General features: G+C 40.3%; 4 protein-coding genes across 9 annotated transcripts in view; 2 read left to right on the top strand and 2 right to left on the bottom strand.

Annotated features, from left to right (window-relative positions):
- The window catches only part of PLEKHA3 (pleckstrin homology domain containing A3), a 29,131-nt gene extending 27,883 nt beyond the window's left edge, over window positions 1-1,248 (bottom strand). Inside the window, exon 1 of one of the 3 annotated variants that reach the window (XM_070731843.1) lies at window positions 670-1,248. In XM_070731843.1, coding sequence (XP_070587944.1) covers window positions 670-709 — 40 coding nt within the window. In that variant the 5' untranslated portion in view covers window positions 710-1,248. The remainder of the gene's footprint in view (window positions 1-669) is intronic. The other 2 variants (XM_070731844.1, XM_070731842.1) reach the window with 2 other exon arrangements.
- FKBP7 (FKBP prolyl isomerase 7) lies at window positions 1,118-12,113 on the top strand. 2 transcript variants are annotated; one of them, XM_070731845.1, is made up of 6 exons: window positions 1,118-1,287; window positions 2,522-2,602; window positions 3,429-3,607; window positions 4,731-4,882; window positions 7,066-7,199; window positions 11,571-12,113. In XM_070731845.1, exons 1-6 carry the CDS (start codon window positions 1,162-1,164, stop codon window positions 11,730-11,732), a joined length of 834 nt encoding a protein of 277 aa, XP_070587946.1. In that variant the 5' UTR covers window positions 1,118-1,161; the 3' UTR covers window positions 11,733-12,113. The 2 variants fall into 2 exon arrangements, with proteins under 2 accessions (XP_070587946.1, XP_070587947.1); XM_070731846.1 differs by lacking the exon at window positions 2,522-2,602 and having other exon boundaries at window positions 1,121-1,287.
- A 317-nt stretch (window positions 12,114-12,430) lies between these two features.
- On the bottom strand, window positions 12,431-26,744 carry PJVK (pejvakin). 3 transcript variants are annotated; one of them, XM_070731839.1, is made up of 7 exons: window positions 26,633-26,744; window positions 20,730-20,797; window positions 19,023-19,218; window positions 18,715-18,856; window positions 16,826-16,943; window positions 14,216-14,311; window positions 12,431-12,920 (listed from the first exon to the last, which is right to left on the bottom strand). In XM_070731839.1, the coding sequence occupies exons 2-7, from the start codon at window positions 20,785-20,787 to the stop codon at window positions 12,619-12,621; spliced, it is 912 nt and encodes a 303-aa protein (XP_070587940.1). In that variant the 5' UTR covers window positions 20,788-20,797; window positions 26,633-26,744; the 3' UTR covers window positions 12,431-12,618. The 3 variants fall into 3 exon arrangements, with proteins under 3 accessions (XP_070587940.1, XP_070587939.1, XP_070587941.1); XM_070731838.1 differs by lacking the exon at window positions 26,633-26,744 and having other exon boundaries at window positions 20,730-20,955; XM_070731840.1 differs by lacking the exons at window positions 20,730-20,797; window positions 26,633-26,744 and having other exon boundaries at window positions 19,027-19,067.
- Window positions 26,670-27,194, top strand: part of PRKRA (protein activator of interferon induced protein kinase EIF2AK2) — a 21,002-nt gene continuing 20,477 nt past the window's right edge. Inside the window, exon 1 of the mRNA XM_070731841.1 lies at window positions 26,670-26,949. Within this exon, the coding sequence (XP_070587942.1) occupies window positions 26,837-26,949 (113 nt within the window). The 5' untranslated portion in view covers window positions 26,670-26,836. The remainder of the gene's footprint in view (window positions 26,950-27,194) is intronic.

The following is a 27,194-nucleotide window of genomic DNA, read 5'->3' as shown; positions in this document are numbered from 1 at the left end:
CACCATTTTCCCCAAAATAAAACCCTGTCTTATATTTTAACACATTTCTCACTCAACAAGGTAAATTTTGGCCTCAGTTGTGGTCCTAAGGACTCCAAAGACTACCTGCATGGGCTGGGATTGATGGGACCTGGAGTCCAGCATCTGAAATGCTACAGGTACCACATGCAAGCTGGGCCTCTCTTCTCCCTGTACTGGTCAGCCAGCCACCCTGCCTCTTCCTACAAGGCTTTGACCAGGCAACTCCTGGTGGCTCTTTTCCTCATCCAGAGGCTGCTGCCATCCCTTTTCGGGGGAGGCCGCACCTTGTGTGTCTTCAAAGGCCAGCGGACAGGGAGCTCGCTCCCTGCATTCCTTCCTTCCTCCTTACCTGTAAGCTTACCTGTGAGGTAGTCCCGAAGGTGCTTTCTTCCCCACCACCACCACACAAGAGGCAATTAACCGGCCTTCCTGTGGTCCGTCCCCCCTTTGAAGACGTTTTGCTTCTCCTCCAAGAAGGCTTCTTCAGCTCAAGCCCCAGCAGAAGAAGCTTCTGGGAGAAGAGAAGCGTCTTGAAAGGCAAAAACCCAGTTACCATAGTAGGGAGAAAGCAAAAGGAGCGCCTTCAGGACACAAAAAAACCCGACCTGAATGATTCGAAGAACCTCCGTAGGTGTATATATAATATACCTGTGAGGTAATTCGTCCACTTGTACAGGACGCCTTCCATCGTTCAGAAGAGCCGCCGCGCCCGGCGCACCATCCTGCTCGGCCGCCTGTTCCTTCGAGAGCGGCGGGCAAGGCCAGCCCTCCCTCGCGCCCCGCAAGCGGCGGCGGTGACAGCAGAGCAACAGCGGGAGGAGGCGGAATCTGCGATGGGCATGGAGGGCTGAGAGGTTTAGCTCAAAAGGCAGCCGCCGCCTCCTCCGGCGCCGCCGCCCCCGCCGCCTTTGGGACCCAAGGCTGTTGTGAGAGACGCGGCTGCCCAGGCGGGATTGAAGCCACTCATTGCCCGTCTCTGAGGAAACAAAACAATGAACGACGTCTCTTCCCCCGGGCTCGGCTCGCCTGCCTCCTCGGTCGGTCCGTTTGCTCGCTTGCCTTCGCCTTCCCTTTTCCCTCCCCCTTCCTCGGGCCTGTGCGTTTGGTGCCATCGACCCCGACGCCTCATTTACTTCCTGGATGCAGGAAGAAGAGGTTGCTGGTAGAGAGAAAAACAAAGACCCTCTACGCATGCTCGCCTCGTTGCGGAACTCCGAAGACGATCCGTCGCCTTTCATTTCCAACTCTTCCACTCCAGCAACGAAGGTGGGAGGTACCCGTGCAACACCAAACACCCAGCTTTCCACTTATATACGTATCCATGTAGACTTTTAAAGTGCGTGTTTCTTTTGCTACCTAATTCGTCTTTCCTGGAAGGAACAACAAATCCCAAAAACATTGTCCCCAAACCCCCAAAATTTTAATCTTAAGATTGTCTACAGTCGACCTCACCCCATTCCTAAGAGGTTTGTAAGGGTGTGTGTGCATAAGCGCACCATTGTGTCTACCATCCCTGTCTTACTGTCCTATTCAAATTTACCTGCACCTATTTTGCCTTTATTTATTATTATTTATAATTTATTTATTTATTTATCTACTTACTTATTAGTAGCACTTATATGCAGCCCAATTCCAAATGGACTCTGGGCGGCTAACAATAATAGAATATGATAATATTAAACATAGCTACAATGTAAACAAGAGTAAAGACACTATAAAAATACATTAAACGATCCCTACAAACCATACATATTCTCAATGGTTCATGGCCGGATCAGGATGACAACTTCACGGCCCCAGGCCTGCCAGGTTTTAATGGCTTTTGTTTATGTTTATACAAGGGTCGCCCAGAAAGTAATGCACTTTTTTTCCCTCAGCTTTCAGTAATGGTACAAATATGAAACTTTAGATACACATTATTTGAATTGGCAGGAGTGTGTGTGTAAGTAGCGTGTTTCTTGAGACAGCATAGCTGTAGCAATGTTTTGAAATGGCGTCTGTACATGATGTACATTACAAGCAGCGTGTTGTCATTGAATTTCTCACTGCGGAGAAAGAAACTGTTGGGAACATTCACAAACATTTATGTACAGTTTATGGAGAATCTGCATCGACAGAAGTATGGTTAGTCGCTGGGCACAGGGTGAGGCGAAGAGGTGATTCACAGTGCAAAAATGGCTTTATAACCAGAACAAGGAGTGTCTCACTGGAGGAAGATCATAGAACAGAATGGAGATTACATCGAAAAATAGGGAGTGTAGAAGAAACATAATTCTTGTGTGTAAGTTTTATTGTGTTCAATAAAAGTTGAAGGAAAAAATGTGGTGCATTATTTTCTGGGCGACAAATAAATAAACAAACATTGTCCAACATAACTATGGGACAGCTCTTGCTACTTCCAGTCCGGCTGGATAGCATCGTTGGCAGCAGGCATCGGATTTAGAGTGCTGATATGATGTTGATATGTTGATCTAATTCCTCAAATTCCTTATCTTTGCAGTTGCACACCCAAAATGATGGCCACCCAAAGTGGTTTGTCCCTGATATTGGCCGAGTCACTAAAGGCTTCTATACTGCAATGGTGAATAATTTATTGGATTTGTAAACTGCCCATCTCCTTACGGAATGTGGAATATGTATCCCAAGGTGTCTATGGAGATTCTCAGTCATAGAGGTTGTCCCAAAGGTACTTTTTCAAGAACTGGGCTTTTTGGTTTTTCTTGGAAGAGCTTCGCTTCTCATCCAAACCAAGAGAAAACAGAACGCCCAGTTGCCTCTTGAAAAAGCACCTTTTTGTGACATGGGTTTTGGAGGGGAAGGAAAAGTGATTATTCCTGGTTCCTTTCCCTACGAAGAACAGTGCTGTAGTAAAATGGCTAAATATTAACTTTTTATTTTTATTGCATCATTTGGCGTCTGCTCACTTTATGATATAAATAAAGCCATAGTCATTGAAGGAAAATATTAAGGCGGGGGAGGCTAAAAGGCAACGCTTCCGAAGTATGATCGGTGCTTCACCTTTCACCGCTACCGCGGTGAAACAAATCGCACGTACGAGGCAACAAGGGACTACAAACCTTGCTCATCCTATCCTTGTTTAATAACCGCCCTCCCTCATTTTAAAGGAGCGAGAAAGCGCCCTAAAAAGTCCAACGACTGCACGCTTTCTCTACTCTCGGGGAAGGGGGCAGGGGGGGCAAAGAAACAGGCGAAAGACCCATCTACGCCTTTTACGCATCCGCCGGAACAGGGCAAAACAGCGGAGCGGCCTTTGCGTAGACGGAGCATCCTTGGCCACGCCCCTCTTGGCTTCCGTGACGTCGAACAATGCTACTGTAGTGCCACGCAGCCACGGCACCAATTTTGCAACTATGGCTTACCGCGCCGGACTCTGCTTTCTCTTGCAGGCGTTTGCTCTCCTCCTTCCGTCCTATGGGCAGAAGGCAGAGGGTCCCCCTGCAGAAAATGTCCAGATAGAAATCTTGCACGTCCCGGAAATCTGCGAGCCCAAGAGCAAAAAGGGCGATCTACTCAATGCGCATTACGACGGTTTCGTAGGTAGTAATAAGACCAAGTTTTATTGCAGGTAAGTTGGTGATAGTGCATTCTCTTTTGAACTCTCACCTCTCTCAATTCACTTTAGATAAAATGCTCCTTTGGTTTTATGCCCAAGTACTGCTGCCTCAAATGGTAACAGATCCTTTCTTGATCAATGGAATATGCAGATGTTATCAGCATACTTTGATAAAAAAATCTGTATGCATATCTTTTTTATCTTCTAACTCCTTAAATATAATTATATTAATTATGAATTAATTATATTAATTATCAAGGTTGACTCAGCCTTTCCAACCTTCCAAGGTGGGTAAAATGAGGACCCAAATTGGGGGCAATATGCTGACTCTGTAAACCACTTAAAGAGGGCTGTAAAGCACTGTAAATATAATTAATTATGAATTAATTATATTAATTATCAACATTGACTAAGCCTTTCCATCCTTCCAAGGTGGGTAAAATGAGGACCTATATTGGGGGCAATATGCTGACTTTGTAACCCACTTAGAGAGGGCTGTAAATGACTATAAAGTGGTACAAGTATATAAATTTAAGTGCTATTGCTATATTACCTATTAGAAATATCTAAACAAATGTACAAGCCCATGGAGCACTACAAACTTGATTGACTTTGAACTGTATACACCAAATGATTGTTTTCAGGTACAGATGTGTCTGCTGCCAAGTCTCTTGATTTAATGTGGTGATTCAGTGCTAGATTGCTCAAACCTTAGAATATGAAGTCTGATTTTCAACTACCATCACCAGCAGATGCTTGCCCTTAATTACAAAAAGCTTGAATGAGAGATATACTAAATAGCTCCCTAACAACTGCCTTCTGCTTTTGAGCATTTTTAGCAGGCTGATGAAGCTACTGGTGGATCCTTCCTAAGGTATCTTATTGTGACCTCAGTAGTACCCAGGATCTCTGCCATTAACAGATTTAAGCTGCTTTTTAATAATTAAGGTCCTATCTGTAGTCATAGCCAGGCCAAGGTTACATACAATATAAATACTAACAGAATTACAAGTATGTAAATGACACAGGAGAACTGCTTGCATTCTTTGAGCCCACATACAAAAAGTATCAATGCTGATGTTATGCTAATGTGTTGAGCTAATTCTTTAAAGTACACTGTTTCTGTTCTTTGCAGTCGCACACAAAATGATGGCCATCCAAAATGGTTTGTCCTTGGTGTTGGCCAAGTCATTAAAGGCTTAGATATTGCAATGATGAATATGTGTCCTGGAGAGAAACGAAAAGTGATTATTCCTCCCTCACTTGCCTATGGAGAACAGGGCTACGGTAAAATATGACTAAAATATGACTAAATCTTTTATTTTTATTGCATAATTTGGCATCCAAACTCAAGAGGATTTTTGAGATGTCAGAGCACATCAATTTTACTTATCAGTAACACAACTTTTCCTTTTTTTTATCAGCAATTTTTTTCTGTAAATGTTACTTATCCATCAGCAGTTATGGAGTAATAGTGATACTGAGGAATTGCTGCTGTTGTTTGCACTGTCATTTTAACATTGTTATATATATATATATATATATATATATATATATATATATATATATATATAATTTAGTAATATTGTTATTGGCGGCGAGATATAAAATGTACAAGCCTCAGAGTGCAATATATTTACACAGCTAGATCCAAGGACCTAGCATCCTAAAATACAACAAGGGGGAAAGAAAGGAAGATAATTGTCCTTAGGGCACATTTTCTTCTAAATTTAATGAAAACAGGCCCTGAGATTCTGACTCTCTTAAAGCCAGTAATAACTTGATTTCCATAGCCATGTCACTTCATCATGATCCATCAAGAGATATTATATAAGAGCACATGAGCACTGCTGGAGACTAATGATGATTCTTTTTTCAGGCCGCAAATGAAGAACTTGTTTTTTCCTCATCCTACAACCTGCTTGTTCTCTATCAGAGTATACTTCTGCATGCTGGGCAAAGAATGACCTAGTTAAGAATGTCAAGAATGCATGTGGCTTTTTGCTTCTTTCCAGGGTATCCCTGTGGTATGTATTACTCTTGGACTTGCTAGTGGCTGAATTCTTTTATTAGGCTTTGCTACTAAATCTTGAACTGGAAGGGAGGGGAAATATAAGTAGTCTAAGTGGCTGCTGCATGTGGTTTTAAAATAGCAATAAAATGATCATTGAAATCCCCCAGTTTTGTGAAACTATCCTCCCCACCCTCAACTACTATATAGGAGGGCACGTATGTATAACTCTCTAAAGGTTTGATTCAACTACCTCAAGTATTATTATTATTATTTTTTAAATTAGATTTGTATGCCGCCCCTCTCCGCAGACAAGTAGTTGTTGCTTTAGTAAATATTGGTGTGTGTTTTCATAATTCGCCAACATGATATATTCTGGGAAAGGTTCAGATTTGTACATGCTCAATAGGCAGCAGTGTAGCCGTGACAGACCTAAATGGCCCTCACAATTTAAGCATCTATGCATTCAATCTTTGTTGAGATTGTCACAAGATGTGGCTATTTCTAAATACACATGACATTTTGGCCAATCTACATTTATACATATAGGAAAGTATTAATCTCTGCCTGTTTATTCACAGTGAATTCATCTTACAACTTTTTACTTCAAAATTGTTCGCGATGAGGAACATATTTTAATGTTTAATTTTCAGAGCTACATATAAGGGCTTCAGAATAAATTATCAGATTAGGAATGTCAAATCTAATCCCTGTGACCTAACTCTTACTCAGTTATATCAGCAACACTTGCTACATTTGAGGTAAGAGTGTTTCCTAGCCCTAGAAAAGCAACCAAGCCATTTTGAATTTAGTCACTGAATGAGTTCCCCCTATGAAGAAGAGGACTAGCTCCTTCCTCTACTGACTAATTGCATGGGCATGGCTTGTGAATCACTTTTCCAGACTAATTCTGGAAACTCACTCCTTCAATAATAGCACCTGTCTTCAGTGTTAAATTTCTTATTTCTGAGCTGCTAAATCTTACATATCCCATCTTGATGTTCCTGTTCCTTTTCCGAGGTCCTTTTGTCTTTCTTGAATGATTAGTGTTTTCTTGCTGAAGGCTCTCGGCCATATTACTAAAAGTCCACATATTAATAAGAACAGATGGATGAAGTTAGTTTCTGATCTGTCAGTGCTATTTAGTGCAGCCACAGACCTCATGTCATAGTCAAAGCAGTGAGAGCAGCACCAAGCATCAGATTCTGCCATTTATTATCCTCCATTGGCACAGCAAAAGGCTTCAGGATGAAGAGTATGTACTGGGTCCTATTCATTTACATTGTGTCTTTGAAGGGGGAGGATTGACTCCAACCAAGTGGTTGCACAAATCACTTCCCCTGAGTTAAAATCCATCAGTAACACATTGCTAAAGAGCTGTAGACATATGGTGGTCTCTGGTTAAAATGATCAGAAATCAGAATGTGCATTTCCTATAACTTTCCCCTTACATTTTTAGAAGCAGCAAAGATCCCACCCAATGCAACACTGATCTTTGAAATTGAACTGTATGCAGTAACTAAAGGACCACGGAGTATTGAAACATTTTCTCAAATAGACCTGGATAGTGACAAAAAGCTTTCAAAGGACGAGGTATGAAGAATAGCATAAGCCACTTCATTAAAGCATTTCATTTGTTTTTTACAGAATCAATTTATGAAGTATTGTGGAATAAATGTATGAATCACTTTCTTTTTAGCATCACTTTCTCTAATTTTTTTTATGATGACTTTTGATGTCTGTTCTAATAGACTAGAAAATGCTCATTCTTATCAGTCTTCCAAGGTTGCTTGAATTCAATGTTGCTTTAAAGCTGGATGGACAAGTTGTTACTCTGGATACCACTTCCCAACCTTCATTATTAGTCATGATGACAGTGTTGATTAAATCAGAGGTCAACAATTTACCGAGGGTTGCATATTCTCTATCTCTGTCTTATACCCCCTATCTGGGACTCAGGTTCATCTCCAGTACTCTCTGACATCAGTCATTCTTTAGGGAAACACAGAAATACGCTGTTTGCGTTTTGAACTGTGCTCCCCAACAGTCTCCCTTTCAGATGAGACCGATAACCTACTTCTACCAGAGAGGAAAGACAATGTGGAGAGATAGTGAGCATAGAAACAGTGAGTATACAGGTAAATCTCTGATTTATGACTGCTTGCTTAGTGACCATCCGAAATGGTTGGAACAGGTACTTTATGATGCATAGAGCACTCCTGAATATCATAAAACATGCCACCCACTCACGCAGTCACTTGAACAAATATCAGCTAACTTATACAACTGGTTATACAGTCCCACAATTGTCCTGTCTGAAATTTGCCACACTTTTTGCACTTAAAATTGCGGCATTTTCTTAATGACCATGGATTCAATTAATGACTGGTAATTCACTTAATGACCTCTGCAAACTGTTGTAAAATCGGATCCAGTTACATGAATGTCTCAACTTAACCACCATAATGATGTGTCCAGTCTTAATTCCAATAATAAGTCAATGACTACCTGTGGTATGTTGTTGCATTTATGGTAAAACACAAGCAATTCTCTTTCTGTCCCTGTCTTGTTTTGCCAGAAAATACAATCAGATCAATGAATCCCTCAGATGGGTTTTTTGCTTTCGTAGTAGAAGATTCTGTTTTGGTTCCTCTTTAACAGTGACATTTCTTGGATTTATCCCGCATGCAAAGCAAGCAATTTGGAAAAAACCATCCCCCTTGATTGTAAATTGCTGGTGGTTTGTATTGATGATGGCTACCAGCAAAATGAATCCTTCTGGAGGAACAGATTCTACTAGAATCAACTCTCTTCTCTAGTCCTGCTGTGTTTCCTAAAAATATTTTCTAGAGGATTAAAGGTGCAAGTGTGAAGTCAGCAAGTAAAAATTTTGTTTTGTAAGTTACAATCTGTTTTGTGGCCATAGAGGAAAACTATATATTTTATAATATTATAATGCTTGTCTTCCTTTATGTAGTATTTTGATTTTCAGTAGTTGATTGTCAGTGTATTGGAGTTCATATACAAGAGGCTTATTTATATGCTGCCCATCTTGCTATTTAACCCTGCTGCTCTGTTCAAAACCACTATACACTTGTACTGTTTACGAGTCTGTGACTCGCACCAAAAATTATTTATTTTAAGTGCTTATATTTGGTCAATTTGAAAACTTCTTTCCCTTGGAAACTAGGCTGAACATTTCTCCTCGCAATGAAATGAAAATTGAAATAAAAAAATAATGCTTATTGGTTTATTTTGCTCATAAAAGCCCGCACCCCCCCTTTTTTGTGAATTGTTTTTCAATGTATAGATAGTTTTGCCTGCAAACAACATACAATTTTACTAAGTTTGATGTGGGTTTAAGTTTAATTGGATTTATATGCCTCCCCTCTCCGAAAACTCGGAGCGGCTAACAACAATCATGAAAATATACAATAAAATCCAATACTAAAAGCAAATTAAAACCCCTTAATATATAAAAACCAAACATACATACAAACATACCATGTATACAATTGTAACGGCCTAGGGGGAGAAAAAAGTCTTAATTCCCCCATGCTTGGCGGCAGAGGTGGGTTTTAAGTAGCTTACGAAAGGCAAGGAGGGTGGGGGCAATTCTAATCTCTGGGGGGAGTTGGTTCCAGAGGGCCGAGGCCGCCACAGAGAAGGCTCTTCTCCTGGGTCCCGCCAAGCGGCATTGTTTAGTTAACGGGACCTGAAGAAGACCCACTCTGTGGGACCTAACTGGCTGCTGAGATTCGTGCGGCAGAAGGCGGTCCCTGAGGTAATCTGGTCCGGTGCCATGAAGGGCTTTATAGGTCATAACCAACACTTTGAATTGTGACCGGAAACTGATCGGCAACCAATGCAGACCGCGGAGTGTTGGTGTGACATGGGCATATTTAGGGAAGCCCATGATTGCTCTCGCAGCTGCATTCTGCACGATCTGAAGTTTCCAAACACTTTTCAAAGGTAGCCCCATGTAGAGAGCGTTACAGTAGTCGAGCCTCGAGGTGATGAGGGCATGAGTAACTGTGAGCAGTGACTCCCGGTCCAGATAGGGTCGCAACTGATGCACCAGGCGAACCTGGGCAAACGCCCCCCTCGCCACAGCTGAAAGATGTTTCTCTAATGTGAGCTGTGGATCGAGGAGGACGCCCAAGTTGCGAACCCTCTCTGAGGGGGTCAATGATTCTGCCCCCAGGGTGATTGACGGACAGATGGAATTGTCCTTGGGAGGCAAGACCCACAGCCACTCCGTCTTGTCTGGGTTGAGTTTGAGTTTGTTGACACCCATCCAGGCCCCATCAGCCTCCAGGCACCGGCACATCACTTCCACTGCTTCGCTGACTGGACATGGGGTGGAGATTACTAGTTTGAACATTTCTGAACATAATGATATGAAAATTGAACTGAAAAAAATTATGCTTATTTGTTTATTTTTCTCATAAAAGCCCCCCCCCCCCCGTTTTTTCAAGCATGTCACTATAAATTTTTCTAGGCCCCTAATTCCAAATATTTTCAATAACTTTGGCATTGAATTACCAGATTGAACATTGATGCTTATTTGTTTATTTTGCACATAAAAGTCCCCCCCGTGTTCAATTATTTCAATTTATATAAAAATTATGCTATTAATTTCAAAATTACATACTTGTTTTTAGTAAAATGGATTTCTTTTATAACATTAGTTGTCTGGCTATCATGTGCTTGCTTTTCAAAAGGATATACAATATTTCTACCCAAATCTATATAAAAAGTGAAATTAATGTCACACAGCAAGGCCGAGGGGGGTGGCCCTTTTGTGAGCAAAATAAACAAATAAGCATCATTTTTTCAGTTCATTTCTATTTTTCTTATGATCAGGAATGTTCAATTTAGTATATCAAAACTTTTGGGGGGAAATTCCTTAAACATTTGTAGCCTAAAAAAATATAAACTGACACGAAATGCTCAAAAAATGGGGGGGGGGAGGATTGATCAAAATAAAAATATAAGCATCAATTTTTTTCAGTTCAATTTTTATATCTTTATGTGCAGAAATGTTCAAACTAGTTTCCCAGTGAAAAGGGTTTTCAAAAAAACCAAATGTAAGTACCTAAAAAAATATTTTTGTTGCAGGTCGTATACGACCAGAAACAGACTCAACTTGAGGTTTTTTTGCCCAGAAAAAAGTTAGCCCCCACCCCACCCCAAAAAATATTTGTATGATGATCAGCAATGTTACATTGAGTAAATCAATGCCTAACATATTAAAAATATTTTGGATTTGGAGCCTAAAAATAATTTAAAATGAAAATGGTTGCAAGCAGCCGGGGGAGGGGGGAGGCCTTATTTCTGATTTTAAAAAACCAATAAGCATCATTTTTTTCAGTTCATTTATATTTTTCTTATGATCAGGAATGTTCAAACTAGTAATCCCACAACAAATCTAGTAAAATTGTATGTTGTTTGCAGGCTAAACTATCTATAAATTGGAAAAAATATCACCAAAAAGGGGGGGCGTGGGCTTTTATAAACAAAATAAACCAATAAGCATTATTTTTATTTCAATTTTCCTTTCATTGTGTGCAGAAATGTTCAACTAGTTTCCAAGGGAAAGAAGTTTTCAAATTGACCAAATATAAGCACTTAAAATAAAGAATTTTCGGTGTGAGTCACACAGACTCGTAAAGAGTACAAGTGTGACTTTTTTTGCCCAGCAAAAACTAAGCCCCCCACCCCCCAAAAAAATTCGCATAGAGAGAACCCTTGAAATGATGAAAAGTCATGAAATTTCAAGTTTCAGAAATGCAGGGAAAATTTTTTACAGGGTCTCAAACTTCGATTTCGTGTTGCACAGACTCGAACAGAACAACAGTTAAAGCAACTCTGGTTGACTTACAATAGAATAAAAATAGAAATATAAAAGCAATTATGAATATAAGAGCAAGTTGAAATTATTATTGTTTTTAATTTCTTTAGATAAATCATTATTTGAAGAAAGAATTTGAAAGAGATGGCAAAAACCGGGATTCTTCTGTTCAAAATAATATTCTGGTAGATATATTTAAAAAGAATGACCATGATGGTGATGGCTTCATATCTGCCAAAGAATACAATGTCTACCAGCATGATGAACTATAAAAACATATTATTCAAATATCTACTTGTTGCTTTGTGGACTTTGGTGATCTTGCAGTTTTCATGGGCCATGGAGTTCCACAGCCATCACAGTTGGATGACTTGGCTGTACTCGTTCCTCTTCCTAAACAAGTCTTGGTAGATGTACTCAAATACATTTAAAGATTTGCTACACACCAAGCACAAAGGTATAATTAAGAAACTCCATTGGTTTCGCTGGGATTTGTTCACAGTGAAACATAGTTGCATTTTAAAGTCTTTTTTCGGTTACATACCAGTTTATATACATTAACTATGGTAATTTTTATACTTCTGTATTGAGATTAAAATTGGTTTCAACCATGGTCTTATAAACTGCAGCAAAAATAAAATCTGAAAACTCTATAATTGGTATACTTCCTGAATTAAAGAAAAGACTCATAATGCATGCAAAGATTTCTGGGATATAAATCTTTGGAGCAAACATTCCACAATGGCAAATATTTCCAAATTTAAGCACCTGCTGTGACATTTTTAGATTTTACCAAAATCTAAGATTTTACCTCAAAAGTGTACCTTTCACTATGTAGTTCAAAGGAAATCCAAGAAAACAAATTTTGGAAAGCAGTTTTATTAAATTATTCTAACATATTTATTTTTATAATTAGAAAACTTACTTTTAAAAACAGATGTAAATAAGAGAGTTTGTGATTCTGTCTTTTGCATGTTTTCAGTCAAAACTGAAGGAGCTTGATGGCACAATCAAACCTAATTCAGATATAGAATTGGACCCAGAATAAGTTAGTTGTATTTAAATACCACTGAAAACAAAATGAAAAGATAGCTGTGTCTTAGCTAGTTTTACAGGGAACATTAAGTACAATTAACTTTGGAGCCATATATCGGAAATCTACTTCATTCTTTTGTGCCAGAGATCAAAACAAGGCACGGCATGAAGTCGCACAAACTTTTGTCCATTAAAAGAACATTCAAGGCAACCATAAACTGTTTCCCTTCTGGAACTCCCCATACCACATAAAGAACAACGACCTTTAGGAATGTGGTTATTAAGCAAATTCACTCTTACATGGGCTCCTTCTCGGAAATAGTTTGTTGAAATGTCAGTCATGCTTGCTGTTTTTTCATAATAATCCGCAAAAAGGTCATCTAAATAATTATCTGAGTGGACAATGATATCCATCACCCTTTTATCTGTAAGAAAGCAGAAATACACAAGAAATGTTAAATTTAAGTGGCACATTATATCCTTCTACCCTTCCGAGGTTGTAAAATGAGGACTCAGATTGTTGGGGGTAATATGCTGACTTTGTAAACCGCTTAGAGAGCTATAAAGCACTATGAAGCGGTATATAAGTGCTATTGCTATATAGGTTACACAGTAAAATAGCTGCAAAATACACTTCAATTTGGAAACTGCATTAATCATCATGTAATCTGTCATATTATTCCACACTCACTGTTAATAGAATAATTTTAGCTGCCTTATAGGATGCCATTATGACATCTCACTCAAAAATCAGTAATTTTTACTTTCTTTTTTTCTATCTTCTCTGAACACGTATATAGGAACAAGTATATATATGTGTGTGTGTCACTTAAACTTTAAGTTTAGCCACTAAGAATTCTTAGAATTTGTGAATTGAGAGATTGAAGGAAGGCTAATTCTGTTCTATTCATACTTAACATAAACTATGATTCCTCTAGATACACTGTCATAAACCTGCCACCCCTTTACAGAATGGGAAATATGAAAAAAAGAATTGTATATATTGACCAATATTTTAACTGTGGATCTTATACATCAGGTGAGGGATCAAATACTGTACATGAAAAAATTATTCAATGATCATATCCTTTTAATTTACCGTTTCCCCAAAACTAAGCCCTCCTCCAAAAATAAACTTCCCCAAAAACAAACCCTCCCCAAAAATACACCCCTGAAAATATTTAAATGCATGCACATCCAATCCCTGCCATTTCCTCTGGTTAGCGTTAGAGAGCTGGAAATCATAAGATGGCAAGAGGAACCCCATCTTGCTCCACGTGCCCCAAAAGAATAAGATCTCCCCCAAAAATAAGGCCAATATTTTTTGAAACCCAATATTTGGAGTTTCAAAAAAATATAAGATGGTCTTATTTTCGGGAGAACACGGTAGATCAGAGAACTGATTACAGGAATTTGGGAATACTGTATCTGGATTACAGTACGTTAGACTATAAATACCATAATATAACTATAACATTTCATTGCTGAACATTGAAAGATGTCTCCCTAATATAGAACTTAACATGAAGTAAACTCAGTTATATTAATTAAAATATATACAGTATGTTAATTTTGAAATCCAATTTTTTAAATTGGTCCCATAACAGTCTTCCTGTTATTATTCTGATATTTTTTTTAAAAAAATCTCACTGCTATTTAAAGCAGATAATAACATATTTAACTTAATCAAAGAAATGTAAATAAATATTGAACATCATACTTCGATGAAACAGATTTTTCCTTAATTTAGTTAGTGAAAATGATCTTGATGGTTCTTTTTCAAATCCTCCTTTTGATTCTGGAGCAACACAAAGTTCTGGGAGAAAAGGTATTTGAAATAGTTACTCAAATGCAGCAAAAAAAATGAGAATAAAGACATTTCATTTGTTTTACAACCAAGGTATTCCATGCAAGCTAAAAATATTGGAATAACAGTATTATGAAATGATACAGTATCTATAGGAAGAGTGATTCAGCAATGGACATTTAAACTTGGAAGCAAATTTTTTTGCTAGACCAGATATCACAAGCAGGTTTCTCCTTTTTTTTCTCCTTTTTTTGTTTTTATTTTTTAGGCCGCTGTATCAGTGTGACGTAAACCCTCCCCACCCCCCCAGAAAAAAAAATCCCACGAAGGTGGCTGTTACACAAGCACCCTGAACCCCTGTTTCTCAGCTTTGGCAGCTTGAAGATGTATGGGCTTAAATTCCCAGAATTCCTCAACCATTATACTGGCTGAGAAATCCTGCACAGTGAAGTCCACACATGTTCAAGCTACCACTGTGGACAAATAATGTTCTAAGCAATGTTCTGTCCCTATATTCCAGACAAAGCTGCTGGAATGAAAAACATGTGCTGAAGGTAAAATGATGACAATCATTTCTTAAATTATTATTTTAGGTAGCCTCAAACCAAAAGAGAAATGGGGACAGTACAATTGAATCCAACATGCAGATTTCTCCCACTCCCCAATGTACAGGAAATTGTTTTGCTGTGTTGTTTTTTCCCTTTTAGACTGCTCAGTACTTGAATTTGTCTGAGTAGCATACCAAGAAAATTAAAACGTATCTTTGTAGCTTCTAATACTATGCTAAAAACAATAGATAAAGAATCCCAGAGGAAACACAAGAGTTTTAAAAAAACCAATGTAGAGAATTGAATGTATGCAGACACAAAAGAAAAGGTATACAAAAATCTCTTAAGCATCAAATTGTACAGGTATCTCCATTTGAGCATCCATGCTTGATAGCATGAATTACTATTGCTGCCTGCCAACAGTAACTAAACAGTGGCTACAATGTAATTCCCCTTGTTCATTCCACCCACACTGCACTTATTTGCTTTTTAGTGTGGCTTGAGAAGGGAGCAGAATATGCAGAATGGACAATGAATCCAATCCCTCATTGCTGGTAGATGGTAGTAACTGGAGATGTGTGATGTTTTTCAGACTACAGATTCAGTTAGTGCAACCAGCAGTCTGATATATTGTATCAGAGCACTACTTAATACCTCATTAGTTAAGTAACCGTTGGATAACTATTGAACTGGGCTGCAACAGATTAGTAGCAAACAATATTCATATGAATATTACATTAATGTGTTGCTCAACCTGGACTCAAACTGTTCAGGACAGTAGCACTTCTTTTTTAGGTTAATTACCTTAATATATATGTTGATTTATTTTTATCAGTTTAACTGGCTGTAAGCTGTCTAGCCCAGAGACTACTAAACTACTACTAAGAACACTGTCTTACTACTACTAGACAATACAGTGATCCCTCTATTATCGCGAGGGTTCCGTTCCAAGACCCCTCGCGATAATCGATTTTTCGCGATGTAGGGTTGCGGAAGTAAAAACACCATCTGCGCATGCGCACCCTTTTTTTCTATGGCCGCGCATGCGTAGATGGTGGAGTTTGCGTTCCCCGCCGCCCACGCAAAGGGGAAACCCAATTCGGCTCCTCGCTGCTGCTGCGCTACCGAGCAGATCAGCTGCTGGGCGGCCGAAGGAACCTTCCCTGGGTCTTCCCGGCCGCCCACGCAAAGGGGAAACCCTGGCTCCTCGCTGATGCCCGCCGCTCGCCCGCCCGCCAGCAAGAGGGGGAAGACCCAGGGAAGGTTCCTTCGGCCGCCCAGCAGCTGATCTGCTCGGTGCAGCAGCAGCGAGCAGACGAAGATCGGGGTTTCCCAGCCGCCCACGCAAAGGGGAAACCCCGGCTCCTCGCTGATGCCCCCGCTCGCCCGCCCGCCGCCCGCCAGCACGAGGGGGAGAGATAGAGAAAGAGAGAGAAGGAAAGAAAGAGATGAGAGAGTGAGGAAGAGAGTGAGAGAGGAAGAAGCAAGATAGAGAAAGAGAGAGAGAAAGAAAGATGAGAAAGGAAGGAAGAGAGTGACGTCATCGGTGGAAAAATCGCGATATAGCGTTTCGCGAAGATCGAGATCGCGAAACTCGAGGGATCACTGTATTAGAGTCTCTTTCTTGCCCTTATGTCAAACTCCAGTTCAGCTGGAGGAACAAGCAATGATAAGATGAACAGAAGGACTAGAAAGATTTACTTTCCCTCACTGCTGTACCCTTTTTATATAAAAGACAATTCTTTATTTCATAAAAGCAAGAAACCTAGTTGCCTCCAACTAAAATAAATTATTAATAAATGTTTCTGCATATCGTATTGCAGCTATGGAATCATGCAAAATAAGATCAGGTTGTATCTTACATTTATATTGTGAGATGAAGAATGGGTGTAAAACAGAATACATTTAACTTTAGTCTCTGAAAAAGAATAGCATGCATCCTAGCAATCAAGAGTGCAGGCCAAATATTACTTACCAAAATTACCATCCAGGCGAATATAAAGCTCAAATATGCTAAATGCAATTGTTGTATGTGCAGGAAAGACAATTGCTTTGTCACATCCTTTGTAATTATGTTCATCGATAATATGAAACTAGTGGAAAAAGAAATAACACATGCTGCATTAATATTTCTCTCAAAATGAGAGCAACTGAATGATATTGTCAACTCGCAAAGCTTTCAAGCTGCCAGAACTGATGGAGCTGCTTGGTTGCTCTAACTGAAGCTACATTCCACACATGCCTTTCTACAGATTGTATCCTAGATTACTGGAGTCAGTAGGAGGGATGTGGGTTTTACAGCATGCCAACATGGTTCTTTGGAGAATGTGATTTATGACATACCCACAGGAGATAGGGTCATGGGACCTGTAAGGTTTTCGGAGAAGGGTGGCATACAAATCTAATAATAAATAAATAAAATAAAGTATGTGATGTTTTTATTTATTTATTTATTTCATTTATATGCCGCTCAGTCCGAAATGGACTCTTGAGTGGCTAACAACAGTTATAAATACAATACGTAAACAGAGCAATAAAAACATTGATAAAATCTATAATACCGTAAAATTACTATATCATTAAAAAAAAACATGTGTACTAACAGTCAATCCTAATTCCAGGCCTGCCGGAAAAGCCAGATCTTTATGGCTTTTTAGAAGACCGGTAGGGAGTAGATAATGCAAGTTTCTGGGGGCAATTGATTCCATAAGGTTGGAGCCACCATAGAGAAGGCTCTTCCCCGAGGTCCCACCAACCGACATTGTTTGGCAGACAGGACCTAGAGAAGGCCAACTCCATGGGGCCTTACTGGCTGCAGCGAAGTATGAAGGAGGAGGCAGTCCCATAAATAGTCTGGCCCTGACTCCATTGTCTATATTAGATCTGACTCCATCGGAGTAATTTCCAGAATGTTGTTCCCAATAAATGATTGGATTCCTTTTGAACTTTGGCTTGTGGCTCATGAATTAATTAGGGCATCTTTCAGAAACTTCTTGAATATACTGCAATATAAATTCTAGAAAGCAAAGTATATTTTCCAGTAAAACTCTTTTTCAAGAGAAATAGACTCATCTTTGACATCATCAGTTAAAATTCCAATGAACCAAGGAAAAATGATAAATAGTCCAATGAATATAGCATGATTAAAATGTCTGAAGCACAAATCAGGTAAATCTGATCAGTTGTTTGTACTGAGATTGAACCCTACTAATCCCTGGACTCAATTTAAATTGCAAATTTGTGGCATATTCATGGGCACAACTCAAAGAAGCCCATGCTTACGGAATAGGCCATAAAGAGAAGTGACAAAGACTGTTATTGAAGACAAGGGAATCCCATGCATGCATCAAAATCTCCTCCTTCAAAGCATTTAAATGAATTTCAATGATTTATTTAACTGGATACATTATCATTTGTCCACCCCCTGTAGATTGACTAGATCAACTATACACTTTTTGGTAAACAGCAAAGTTTCAACATTCCTTATTTCTACTACAAGAGCAATTAAATTAAGAGTTAATTTGGCTGGAATTCTTTTTCTGTACATATTATTTAAATTATTATTAAAATGTGTAGAAGATGACTTTGCAATAAATCGGTACAGAACAATGCACACTTAAAGCAGGGATGCCTTTGGGAGGATGTCAAAAAAAGTGAAGATGCTAGGCCCAAGCATGTGATCAACACTCTGGTCATTTTCAGCTCCCTACAACATGCACCACGCATATGAGAACGGGGCGGGACTTAAATCACATGATTGGGATCTTGATTATTTTGATTCTCCTCATGGACACCTGTTTAAAGCCAGAGACGAAATATTCAATATACACAAGCAATTTTGATATGATATGCATGCTCACTTACTCTCATGGTGTCACCTCTCATACCAGCATGAACAGAGAGAGAACACTGTCGAGTTGTTCGAATACTCTCCATTACCACACAGAGAACTGTTCTGCTACTCTCTCGTGACTGACGAACAAGGCAGTGTTCAAAATCCACTTTTCTAAAATAACAAAGAAATAATTCTCAGAGTCCTGCATTGTTCCTTTTATGATGTCTTTTTTCACTTATTGGATTTTGGCAATATTTGTAGTTCTCAAAACTCATCAAAGAGTAGAGGCATAAAGTAAGCAAAACCATTAAGGTAATAAAAAAATTATTATACCAACCTACTAGTTAATTCTCTGAGCAACGTCGGTACCTCAACCTCATGCTTAGTTACAATACCGAAAGAAGCCTTCACTGCAAGGGAATCTGACCCAGCAGTACTGACCCCAGAAGAGTTCATGATATGATTTCCTTGCTTGCCATTAAGGGCTACATCAGATTTGTCTTCATAATTTAGTAATTGATAGGATGAAATACCTAAGGGGAAAGATGGTTTATTGGTGTCTTTAAAAACATCGCATTCATCTATATTGAGAGATGATAGACTTAGTGAACAAATAAAACCAATCTTGGAATCTTCAGATAAACTCCAGATTATATTATCCTAGAAAGGGCTTACTTGTGTGGGGGGGGAGGTTTCTGAAGAAAAGATTACACACACACACACACACACACACACACACACAAGGTTCCAATATATTTATCCTGTTCCTTTTCAGAACATATAATTTGCAATGGTGCAAAATATGTAATTTCTTATGACACAAAAGGGTTTTCACTGTTATTAGCCCGAACTGCAAGCAACAATATTACTTCTCTATAGAATCAAATAAGATCTCGTGTTGTCACAAGTTAAAATGTTTGCACATAAATTTCAGAATGGCTACAGAGATAAAAGATTTTGAATTCCATCCAGACTCAGCCAAGATATATTCCCTTTTGTTTTAATTACTGTGGCATCGAGCCATAACTAATTCCAGGTGGCCCCTGTGGATTATTAAATACTCTCCACAAGATTGTGAGAATGTGTGATCTGAGGTTAACCTTAGGTTTTGTCTGTACTTTAGTTTTGGGCTAAGCTACCTAGAAAGATATCTTGTGAACCCCCTTCCAAATCCATTGTCTGAAAGGTCACAGGCTGATGTCTGATCATGCAAATACATTCACTGCCCACACTTCTGTTAGGACAGCTACGGCTGGGCCTTGCAGTAGCCATTCTGAGACTTTGAGAAGATGTGGCCCTTTAACACTCTGCATCCTAGGACTCTGTGCTTGCTTCGCATAGCTGTGCTCTGAATACCTTCTGCTTCTATAATAAATGTTATCAGCAGGATGTCGCTGTAGGAGACTGTGAAGTGTGCTCTCTTCTAATAGCTTCCTTCTTTACAAAGATATGAAAAATGCATTTCTGGTAAACTCAAAGCATTTCCCTATCATTTGCTTTAAGATCAAATTAAAACTTTGAAAAGCTAGGCAGCTAACATAAAAGGAAGAAATAGTGTTACAGAGAAATAGCACTATAATTACGGCCAAATTAAGTTATGTAAGAAAACAAATGTCACATTTCATTCGCATTATAATAAAATGTTTGAACTTCTATAATTAAATATTAATGGTGCAGTATTAAGGATATCTGTTACAAAGTAAATCCTATCAAATTCAGTTAGGCTTATGTCTAAGCAACATACTAAAATTCACATTGCAATCAGGTATTATATATTTGTCCTATTACAGAGGACAAGTCACACAAAATGAATAAATGTTTTAATAACAAAAAGCAAATTCTTAAAATGTATTCTTTAGCTTTCGAATCCTGTAATGAATGCACTAACAAATCTCCCCACCCCACTTTTTAATGAATTCTTAATACCAAACTATTTGAATACTTTTTCCTTTCCCTCCCAAGGTTGCTTTGTTTTCTATGTTTTGTTATTGTTGAGTAAATTGTGTATAGTATTATAAGCTTTGAAAGACTTTACAGCACTTACCTGCAGAAATTTCTTTCTCTCCTTGAAGAATATCTTTTAGGCTGAATGGTGTTGACATAAATTTTGACCTTTTAGAAAGAAAACAGTTTTTCTTTTTGATAACAAGACTGAGAGGTTGATATTTATCAGCTTCACTGAGGCTACGGACAGGAACTAATCGACCTCCATCACCAACCTGTTTCACAAAACTTTTAGTAGCAGCAGCAAACATATTATACATACACATTTAAAATAATAAACCTCTTATCGCAATTTCCAAACCATAGAGCCATATTAAAAAGTAGATCAATACAGGTGGAAAAACTCTACTTTGTCCTAAAGTTGATTATATCTAACTGAAAGGGAAGCACTAGCATTATTCTAGTCATACTTTTCCAGTGTATATTCAAGAACTCCTTTTCATTGTCCAGGCAGAGTCAAAATAATTAATAATAAATTAACAAAGTAAACTGATAGGACACAATTAGAACAATACTCTTCTGTAATACCATTCTAGTTTCCACACTGCTTTCACACAACATAGAAAATCTGCTATTTTTAACTGCATTTAATTTTTAAAATTATTGTTATTCTAACATATACAGCATTACCTCTACTTATGAACTTAATTCATTCCATGACCAGGTTATTAAGTAGAAAAGTTTGTAAGAAGAAGCAAATTTTCCCATTGGAATCAATGTAAAAGCAAATACTGTGTGCGATTGGAGAAACCACAGGGAGGGTGGAGGTCCTGTTTCCTTCCAGAAGATTCCTAGAGAGACCCCACGGAGGCTTTCCCCCACCTTTTCCGGCCCTGTTTCCTCCCAGAAGATTCCTAGAGAGGCCCCACAGAGGCTTCTCCCTGTCTTTTCCGGTTACAGTTTCAGAGGCTCGGTTTGTAAGTGGAAAATGGTTCTTGAGAAAAGGCAAAAAAATCTTGAACACCCGGTTCTTATCTAGAAAAGTTCGTAAGTAGAGGTGTTCTTAGGCAGAGATACCACTGTATCATGAATGAGATCCCCCCCCCCCAAATATCCCAAAAGTGCTTTTTCAGGAGGCAACTGGAGTTTCTTGCTTTTCTTTGAAGACATTTCACTCCTCAGCCCAGAAGTGTTTTCAGCTCTGACTGGATGGTGGGGAATTAAAGGATTTATATTCCTTGCGGACAGCTATTCATTTGCATTTAGAGTGGGGTGTCAAACTCAAGGCCTGCAGGCCAGATCTGGCCCATGTTGTATTAGATCTGCCCTGGAAACAGCGAAGGAAAAGCCTGTGACATCTCGGCCCAGGCCAGACTAACCAGACACACAACCCAATGGTGGCCAAAAAGTGGTCAGCCTTACATAGAAACATAGAAGACTGACGGCAGAAAAAGACCTCATGGTCCATCTAGTCTGCCCTTATACTATTTCCTGTATTTTATCTTAGGATGGATATATGTTTATCCCAAGCATGTTTGAATTCAGTTACTGTGGATTTACCAACCACGTCTGCTGGAAGTTTGTTCCAAGGATCTACTACTCTTTCAGTGAAATAATATTTTCTCATGTTGCTTTTGATCTTTCCCCCAACTAACTTCAGATTGTGTCCCCTTGTTCTTGTGTTCACTTTCCTATTAAAAACACTTCCCTCCTGAATCTTATTTAACCCTTTAACATATTTAAATGTTTCGATCATGTCCCCCCTTTTCCTTCTGTCCTCCAGACTATACAGATTGAGTTCATTAAGTCTTTCCTGATACGTTTTATGCTTAAGACCTTCCACCATTCTTACATCTGTGGTGGCACCTTTGCCCCTCTCCCTGGGTATGTGGACAGGAAGTAGCACATGTGCATGGGACCTGGGGAACTATCTTCTCCAACAGGCTAACTGCATTATGAGTGCCTCTTTCACCCAGGGCACCAGCCCCTGCCTGCTCACTGCTCCTATGTGTATGCCCAGGGGGTGAGGTTGAGGCGACTGGGCGGTCCCACATTGGCTCCAGGGTGGCCCCATGGGTTGGATCCAATGAAGGGCTGCTTGTCTTACTTCCTACCGGTGCGCCCTCTGAGGCCATTGCAGGTGTGCACACGTCCATCGCATGCACAGCAAGCAAAATCTCACGTGAGGATGTGTGTGCAAGTGAGATTTCGGCAATTTTTGCCGATATTTTTGCTTCCGTGCATGCGCAGAAGCAAAAAATCAAAGAACATCACCGAAATCTCACTGGCATGACTATCCTCACACAATATTTTTCTCACATTGCATGTGCAGAAGCCAAATCTTGCATGGGGGCATGTCAGGGGCACACAGGACAGAGCACCTGACTGCACCGGCTGCTTCCCACCACTGGTTGGATCCAAGGCAGGGTGCAAGAACAAATGCCGTCCATGACTCAGGTGCACTGCTCGCTCATGTGCGCAGGTCTTATTCTTTGAGTCGGGCCATGGGTGGTGTTGGTTCCTGAGTCCTTCCGATTCCACACTCTCCTGGCTCCAACCATGGGATGGGTTGGTGAAGTAGCTCCATCCGCAGCACATTTTAGTGAGCATGGAAAGGAGTTTTGTGGGGCGGAACAGGCACCGCAAACACTTTTCGAGCCAAGAATGAAAGCTTCTGGGTCCCCGATTCTCTGCAAGAGAGGATGAGTGACTGAACACGTGCAATATTATGGCACCCAGGAGCATCCATTCTCAACACGAAAAGCATTTCCAAGCCAACTCTCCTCTCCCTCCTTCAAAGGCAAAGAAATAGCGGAGAGGGGAGACAGGTGTGGCAAGAAGGAACAGAGAAATATGAGGTATTTTGGAAGGCTTTCTTTCTTTCTTTCTTTCTTTCTTTCTTTCTTTATTTATTTATTGTGATTTATAGGCTGCTCAACTCCTTCTGGACACTGGGTGGTGAACAAGAATATAAAACAAAGTAAAAACAATTCTAAAACCCTTAATACAGAACATTCATATCCATTCAGCCAGGACAAGATGGAGTCGCTCACTGGCCCTAGGCCTGATGGAAAAGCCATGTTTTCATAGCCTTTCGGAAGGCCAGGAGGGTGGGGATCATACAGATCTCAGGGGGGAGTTGATGCAATAGAGCTGGAGCCACCACAGAGAAGGCCCTCTCACATGGTTCCGCCAGCCGACATTGTCTAGCCGAAGACACCTTGAGAAAACCAGCTTTGTGGGCCCTAACTGGCCACTGGGAGGTATGCAGCAGAAAGCGGTCCTTTAAGGGCCTGCTCCCTCACTAGATATCCCAGGTGCGCTTAACAGAAGGTGCATTAGATTAGCATTAGCGAATGTATGTACATTGGTATTCTTGAATTGTGACCTCTTAGGAAAGTGTCCCCTCCTTGTGTGTTGCAAACAGCCATTTCCAGTGGAGAAAACAGGACACAGCAGAGTGGGAAGAAATAGAATTAGAAATCTGAATTAGACCATGGCAGGGCCCCTAGAGGATAAACCTTTTAAAGATTATGTATTAATAGAAAAGCAACTAACTTACCTCTGTTTCTAAATGCTAAAGCTGTTGCACATAAGAAGCATAGGAGCTCTGATCAACTATCACAGTCACCATTTTTACTGTTTTGCTGTCCTGTTGTGTGTGGATGCCCCATTAAGTGCAAGCATAGGATAAACTGAGACTGTTTTTTTTACTGTGTTTTAAGTGGCCATTTAATCACAAGGCAAGGAGGCATCTAGAAATGTTTCTCCTTTTGCATTTGAACATCCAAGAAGGGATAGGAAAGGAGAAAGGGAAAGAGGAAAGACAAAGAAAAAGGAAAAGGGGGAAGACAGCAAGGAAGAAAAAAGAAGGAAAGGGGAAGGAAGAAAGGAGAACGAAAATTGAGGGAGGGAGGGAGTGAAGGGAGGGGAAAATCATCCACTCAGGCCACCACAACCCTAATGCGGTCCTCCACAAAATTGAGTCTGACACCCAAGGGTAGGCTACTTCCCGGAGGTGGGGGGAACGCAGTGGGGTAGTGAAAATGGAGCTCCACCCCAGAGCACCCAATTTGCACTGAAAGACCTTGAAAGAAAATACAGGGCATCCTGCATAAGCCACACCCACAGTGTGGTAGTAAAAATTTTGGTAGCCCTTCACCGCTGACACCCCTGATCTAGACTAACATGCGGTAAATATGGGTAGTCCTTGACTTGCAGCTACAACTGAGCATGACATTTCCATTGCTAAGTGAGACAGTTAAGTGAATTTTGCCTCATTTTACTACTTTTCTTGTCACAGTTAAGTGAATCACTGCAGTTATTATTTTAGTAACTTAGTGGTTAAGTGAATCTGGCTTCCCCATGGACTTTGCTTGTCAGGTCACAAAAGGTGACCCCATGACCCCAGAACACTGGAACTGTCATAAATAGGAATCAGTTGCCAAGTGTCTGACTTTTGATCACCTGACCATGGGGAGGACTACGATTCTAACTTGTGGACATTAGCCATAAATCACTTTTTCAATGCCATTGTAACCAGTCACTAAATGACTAAATGACTTACTGAACCATACACCTTTGTAGTAAGTCACTCTCATCCTCAGCATACATTTATTTATTTATTTTAGTCAAGTATGTATTTGTAATATACAGATATAGTATTGTTTATATACATAAGATGTGTACTGATAAGAAGGAACAACTGGACAGGAATGGTAGGCACACTGGTGTGCTTATGCATGTCCCTTACTAAGCTCTTAGGAATCGGGTGAAGACTTTACAGAAGTCTATATAAATTGTATCTATTGTTTTGCCCTGGTCGTTTTGAGGTCCATGTTTTTGCAGTGTAGTAGTTATAGATTGCAGGATTTTTTCCTGAAATTGAATTGCTTGTTTGAAAGTAGATTGTTACGTTTCTAGATGGAGGGTAATGGATTGGGTTATGATTGATTCCATGACTTTGAATGTGACACAGCATAGAGAGATCGGTCTATAGTTTTTTACTAGACTGGGATCTCCCTTTTTGAAGATGGAGATGACCATGACTAGTGACCATAGGTTTGGTAGGTAACTGGTCCTGAATGATTTTTCAAAGATTATGCTTAGTGGTTCAGCTATGGCTGTGGAGAGCTTTATAGCACTGAGTTTATTTATTTACAGCACAGTTACATAGACTTTTCCCCAGTACGGCTGGAGTTAAGTATGGCTTCAAACCAGTGATGGGCTACCAAACTTTTTACTACCACACTGTGCAAATTAGGTGCTCTGGGGTGGAGCTCCATTTTCGCTACCCCACTACGCCCCCCCCCCTCTGGGCAGTAGCCCACCCCTGCTTCCACCTTTCAATATTAATGAGTTACAATCATAGTTCCCTCTAAGCTGAGCAGTGAGCAATCGCTCACTTAAAAATCATCATCAACTCAGAGTTTTCCAAACCTGCCCAGAAGCCAAGAGGGAAAGAGTGAGAGGGAAGGAGAGAGAGAGGAAGAGAGAGAAACAGATAGAAAAAAGAGAGGAAGGAAAAGAGAAAGAAAAAGAATGGGAGTAAGGAAATCAAAATCTAGTTTGAAACTAGCTCAACTATTTAAGTGGCATTTTGATATTGATAGAGTTGCCCTATTATGAGCTCACTGTTATAGACACACAGTACAGTATTTTATTTTGAAATTCTCATGATTTCAAAACGCAAACAAAACCAACGCCTTCATTTTTCAGTTGACAAGCCAGTTGACAAATGATAGTAGTCATTTTTCTCTCTCTCTTTGCTGCTTGGTGCATATGCTCTCAGCGTGCATAAAAGGTACACTGAGCAACTGAGCTACACTTAGCACGAGCAACTCGGCGTCAGCCATGACAGCGGAATACCCAGGTGCACGGCGGTACTGCAACGCAACCAAACTGCTCTTTCGGAGGCAAAGGCCAAACCACGATGAATGGGGCTCAATCCTGCTCCGTCTGGGCCGAGAGAGAAAGCGACTTTGACAAATGCGGCCTATTCACCCGTCATTTGGAAGGCGTCAGTCAAACCCAGCGTTAAAAGAGCCCAGAGGTCGAAAAACACCGAGTGCCTTGAACGAAAAGCCCGCCTTGCTTTGGGCTCCTCCTCATGTGACTCACCGGAACCACATGGGTCCCATTAATTGAGTCCGGGCAAAGGGAAAGGCGCTCCAGCTGGAGGTGGCGGTGGTGGTGGAGGAGGAGGAGATGGAGGCGTTGGCCGGGGGTAGCGTGGCTGCGTCTCTTCCATGCGCGCCCTTGACGCCGGAGGAATTGTCCGGGCAGCGGAATTCGCCGAGAACAAAGCCGAAACTCGCCAGGTCAGGCGGGGCGGATGGAATGGAAACGCCGCCATAAGCAATGCACAGCGCGGGGGGGGGGGGCATAATTTGCGCCGTGAGGAAGGAAGGGGTTGCGGGCGCCCTGGAGCTTCTTGGGAGGGAGGGAGGGAGGGTGTGTGTGTGTTGCGTGGGGTGGGGGCGCTTTTTACGGCTGGCACCCTTCCCAGGCCCGGAGCTGCTTGCATTTACGTGACGTGCCCCCCCCCCCGGGAATAGACGTTATC

Source organism: Erythrolamprus reginae, chromosome 1 (genome assembly GCF_031021105.1).
Source record: "Erythrolamprus reginae isolate rEryReg1 chromosome 1, rEryReg1.hap1, whole genome shotgun sequence".
Taxonomy (NCBI): Eukaryota; Metazoa; Chordata; class Lepidosauria; order Squamata; family Dipsadidae; genus Erythrolamprus; species Erythrolamprus reginae.
Note: the sequence above shows the minus strand (reverse complement) of the source record. Positions and strands in the feature narration are given on the sequence as shown.